Consider the following 5,129-nt stretch of genomic DNA (forward strand, 5'->3'; position numbering starts at 1 on the left):
ACCAAAAAAGAAAATTAAAGAAAGATGAGACTGGTGTCGAATTCTCAAATCTCAATTTCTTCATTAGTTTTCTGTTCACGTCATTTGTGTAGTCCCTTTTCTATAATCATCCAGTATAAGTATATTTGAAAGATGCTGGTCTGACTAATTCTAGTGCCCTGCTTTTGTGGGATATGTAGAATCACCAGTAACCAATAACCAGACTAAAACTTGGCCATATATAAGTTTTTATTTAATTTAAGATGTGGACAAGTGTGTCAAAATTGTCCAAATCTTGCAAAACCAGTTTATCCTCCAAGTTGAGTCATAAAACGAAGTCTTAGTCGTCCCTCAGACCAAAGACCACAAGAAATAGAATATAGTGACTTGTTATCACCCCCACCCTTTACAGTTAAATCTTTTTTCCTATTTTTGTACAAAGATACAGCCAAGATATGAAGAAGAGTTAGCCATGGAAACATTCCCCTTTCTTCTCCTCCTCTTCTTCTCCTTAATTTTTCTTCACAAGGTTAATGGTCAAGGGGATACCATAACTACAACTCAGTTCATTAAAGATGGTGAAACTATTGTTTCCTCTGATGAAACATTCGAGATGGGATTCTTCAGTCCTCTTGACACTTCCGCAAATCGCTATGTTGGAATATGGTACAAGAAAATCTCTCTTATTACTCCAGTTTGGGTTGCTAATAGAGTAGCTCCTGTCACCAACAAATCTGGGGTCTTGAAAGTCATTCAGTCAGGTCTTGTTGTTCTTGTCAATGATACTAATGCCACTGTTTGGTCAACCAATTCATCAACAACTGTGCAAAATCCTGTTGCTCAGTTGCTGGACACAGGAAATTTTGTGGTGAGAGATGCAGATGATCCAAATCCTGAAAATTTCCTTTGGCAAAGCTTTGATTATCCTACTGATACGTTGATAGCAAGTATGAAACTTGGAAAAGACTTGGTGACTGGATTTGAAAGGTATCTTACCTCGTGGCGAAGTAATGATGATCCTGCTCCTGGGGAATATACTTATCACTGTGATCCTACTGGTTATCCGCAAGACCTTATGAGAAAAGGGCCTAATGTTATTTATAGAGCAGGGCCATGGAATGGTCTTCGGTGGAGTGGTGCACCTAATATGGTGAACAATTCAATCACCTCTTTTGGCTTGATCATGAACAGTAAGGAAATTTATTACAAGTATGAACTTGTGAATAAATCTGTTATTAACACTTTAGTGATAAAGCCTAATGGGAATACTATGCGTATGATTTGGATTGAAAAGACTCAGGGTTGGGTTAATTACCATTCGACAGATGCAGATGATTGTGATGCGTATAAACTATGTGGTGCATATGGCACTTGCAACGTTTTGAGTGATCCTGTGTGTCAATGTTTAGACAAATTCGAGCCAAAACATCCATATGATTGGAATAGGGCCGATTGGTCGAGTGGCTGTGTCCGAAAACGGTCAATAAATTGCACGGGAGATGGGTTTCTAATGTATTCTGGTATTAAACTGCCTGATACACGAAATTCTTGGTTCAGTGAGACAATGACACTAGATGAATGCAGGGCAGTTTGCTTGAGAAATTGTTCGTGTATGGGTTATACTAATCTGGACATACGCAATGGAGGAAGCGGGTGCTTGTTATGGATTGATGAGCTGGTTGACATCAGACAGCTATCACAATCAGGACAGGATATCTACATTAGAATGTCTGCTTCAGACATAGGTAATACTCCTATGCAATTTCACTGATGGATGTTTAATGTTAATAGCTATTGTTTTTCTTGATTGCCTGGATCTAAGATGTGTAGAAAGCATCAAATTTCTTCCATTTAAGAAATTTAAATTTCTAAATCTTATACTTGTAAATACCTCTTTCTATTGAATCTTGCCAAAATAAAACCTTCCTGCCTCAACACCAGTGTCACTGTATAATGCTTGTGGAGTTGTGGTCAACCATGATTCACTGCTAATTCAATTATATAAGGTTGATTAGCAAAGAAAGAAGAGTGTGTTTACTAGGAATGTAGCTATAAACTTAAGAATGTTGGTTTACTTCTCTACGAAAAGATTTACTATCCTTTAGTTCTAAACACTTTCATGCCTAGGTAATCCAAGTCCACATTGTGGAGAAAAACTGAAAAAGACTTATAGGACCATCCTGTTTTCCAGGAAATAAATCGAACAAATACAATGAAGCATGTAGGAACTGCTAATTTAAACAGCTACCTAAAATATTTGGATGGAAAATGTTGCAGGTTCAGCTGGATCAAAGGGTAAGAAAGCTGTCATACTTGCAGTAGCTTTACCACTATTGGTTGCGTTGATTCTGCTAGGTTTAGGTGTAGGCCTGATTCTTTATAAACGTAAAAGGAGAGAGGATCCAGTGCTCACAACAAAGAGTAAGTGAATTATACCAATTTTATCTATTGAAAAGCCGGGGAGCAGCTAATTATGGTTATTAGTTCTGTATATGTCACTTGTATGTCTTTTGAAGTGTGGTCTGAAGTCCGAACGAACTCTACTTGTATGTTAAAATGGCAGGGAGATTAGGTGGTCACAGCAACAAGAATGATGACAGTAATCAAAATCACCATGAAGATTTTGAGCTACCACTTTTTGACTTATTTACATTAACCAAGGCTACTAACAACTTTTCATTTGAGAACAAGATTGGAGAGGGTGGCTTTGGACAAGTTCACAAGGTAGAAACATTTCTCAGACTCCAAGTAATAATACTCTAGAGCACACTGAAACCTCAAATCCCATTAATTTCTTTGCTTTTCCTGAAATGAAGATTAATTCTTGGAGTCAGTACAAAAAGCAGTTTTTGAATTTGTCCCTTTTTTGGTGCAAATTAGTGAAGAGTTGTGTCCTTTGTATAGTGGTAGGTTTAACAATTTCTAGCATCATAGCCTCTAAATGGAAATGAACTGTGCAAGTGGATGCTGCTTAAACAAAAACTTGACTGGAATAGTAGGGTAAAAATGACCATTCGCTCCATCGACTTTCTAACAGGACTGCTACTTTTACAGGGTGTATTGGAAGGTGGACAAGAAGTAGCAGTGAAGCGGCTTTCAGAAACTTCAAAGCAAGGACTCCACGAGTTCAAGAATGAAGTTAACTGCATTGCAAAACTTCAGCATCGAAATCTTGTAAAGCTTCTGGGATGCTGCATTCAAGCAGAAGAGAAGATGTTGGTGTACGAATACTTGCCAAACAAGAGCCTGGATTTGTATATATTTGGTTAGTCTTTTTACATCTAGTGTGCAGCCATTTCTTTCAATGCAATCAATTCTTTTGAGTGATATAAAAAACCTCATACTCAAAATGGCAAATGTTCAAGAAGGGAATTTCTAATTTGATTTCACATAATTTACTTTCATGTTTAGAGATAAATTATAATAATAATTGAAAACTTCTGGCAGATGAAGAAAGGAGCGCACTACTTGATTGGCCTAAACGCTTCAACATTATCAATGGAATTGCTAGAGGACTGATGTATCTTCATCAAGATTCTAGGCTTAGAATCATCCACAGAGACTTGAAAGCTAGCAATGTTTTGCTTGATATAGAAATGATCCCAAAGATTTCAGATTTTGGGATGGCTAGAAGTTTCGGAGGAGACGAGACAGGAGCCAATACACGCCGTGTTGTTGGAACATAGTAAGATTCGATGTTAGATCATACATGTAGTTATGTACATTAACACATACATATTCCTTCACTAACTATAAATTTGATTGCTTTGTTGCAGTGGCTACATGTCCCCAGAATATGCAGTCGATGGGATATTCTCAGTAAAATCAGATGTCTTTAGTTTTGGAGTATTAGTACTAGAGATTGTGAGTGGAAAGAAGAACAGACGATTTGTTCATCCAGACCACCACCTCAACCTTCTTGGACATGTAAGTCCTAAGTTGTAACTCCTAAGAGAAAAAGACTTTACTTAGACAAAGTACTTGTTAATGCATTTAAGTTTTATGCGCTGATGGTAAATTACATGTAAATTTCTACTATAAGCTAATTGATAATCTGTTAAAAATGGATAACTAAATTACTATCACAGGTTAAACCATATTGATAGTGTAAACATTGTTAGTTTATATAAGTTAAATCCGTTGATGTGCAGACATGGATGCTTCATAAAGAAGGAAGACAATTGGAACTAGTAGATCCAAATCTGGTGGACTCATGTTATGTATCAGAAGTGCTTAGATCAATCCATGTGGGATTGTTATGTGTTCAACAGAATCCAGAGGACAGGCCAAATATGTCTACTGTGATTATGATGCTGAGCAATGAAGGCATTTTGCCACCACCTAAACATCCTGGCTTTTTCACTGAAAGGAATGTTAAAGATGCTGAATTTTCTTGGAGTACACAAACACCTAGTTCTATAAATGAAGTTACCATCACATTGTTGAATGCTCGATAAAAGACACATGTCCATAGTGGGTTACATATTCCATCATTTTTCAGAATTGTATTAAAATCTTCTCCTTTTTTTCTTTAATACTAATTAGAAAATTTTGTATTCTTTTATGATATACAAGTCTACATTTTACGTTAGTCGTTAGGCCTTGAGTTCAATTAGGTGATACATTCAATGAAACAAAGGGGTAATCTAAATCAATTGCAGGGGCAATCAGTTTTGGTTCAACCACTAAATTCGTTGTCATAAAATTGAAGTAATCAGTGACGTCTGAACTTGAAGGAAGATTTAGTACTAGATATTGGAACAAAATAAAAGTTCCCTTTCTTTATCCTCCCCCCTCTCTTTTTTTTATTTGGTTTCTATATACTCCATCTGTTTCAATTTATGTCAATTCATTTGACTGAGCACGGAGTTAAAGGAAAAAGAAATTTTTTTTGAACTTGTGGTATAAAATGAGGCACACATATTTTGTGTGGTTATAAATTATTGCATAAAGGTAAATTGTTTCTAAATAAGGAAAGATGTCATTCTTTTTGGCACGGACTAAAAAGGAAATAGGTTCACATAAATTAAAACGGAGGGAGTATATAGTTTTGGTTGTCATGGTTACGCTAGTTTCACGTCTTGAAAGATTACCAATGTTTTCTTTGGTGATTTAATTGTCGACTTTGTAAACGTAAGGAAGATTCACTT

At 36.2% G+C, this 5,129-nt stretch overlaps 1 protein-coding gene across 2 annotated transcripts; it reads left to right on the forward strand.

The window, feature by feature from the left end:
- The first annotated feature begins 309 nt into the window (after positions 1-309).
- LOC107791161 (G-type lectin S-receptor-like serine/threonine-protein kinase At4g27290) lies at positions 310-4,553 on the forward strand. Of its 2 annotated transcripts, XM_016613173.2 has the most exons (7): positions 310-1,724; positions 2,257-2,400; positions 2,543-2,703; positions 3,034-3,244; positions 3,427-3,664; positions 3,756-3,906; positions 4,131-4,553. In XM_016613173.2, the coding sequence occupies exons 1-7, from the start codon at positions 452-454 to the stop codon at positions 4,434-4,436; spliced, it is 2,484 nt and encodes an 827-aa protein (XP_016468659.1). In that variant the 5' UTR covers positions 310-451; the 3' UTR covers positions 4,437-4,553. The 2 variants fall into 2 exon arrangements, with proteins under 2 accessions (XP_016468659.1, XP_016468673.1); XM_016613187.2 differs by lacking the exon at positions 2,257-2,400.
- The last annotated feature ends 576 nt before the right edge of the window (positions 4,554-5,129 follow it).

This window comes from Nicotiana tabacum, chromosome 2 (genome assembly GCF_000715075.1).
Source record: "Nicotiana tabacum cultivar K326 chromosome 2, ASM71507v2, whole genome shotgun sequence".
NCBI lineage: Eukaryota > Viridiplantae > Streptophyta > Magnoliopsida > Solanales > Solanaceae > Nicotiana > Nicotiana tabacum.

What these genes read in the sequence shown, in the direction of transcription:
- LOC107791161 (XM_016613173.2), top strand. Translation starts at nt 452, where the DNA reads ATGGAAACATTCCCCTTTCTTCTCCTCCTCTTCTTCTCCTTAATTTTT. An exon ending in TCCAGTGCTCACAACAAAGA is followed by an intron (nt 2,401 to 2,542) that starts GTAAGTGAATTA and finishes TTAAAATGGCAG; the next exon opens with GGAGATTAGGTGGTCACAGC. An exon ending in CCTGGATTTGTATATATTTG is followed by an intron (nt 3,245 to 3,426) that starts GTTAGTCTTTTT and finishes AACTTCTGGCAG; the next exon opens with ATGAAGAAAGGAGCGCACTA.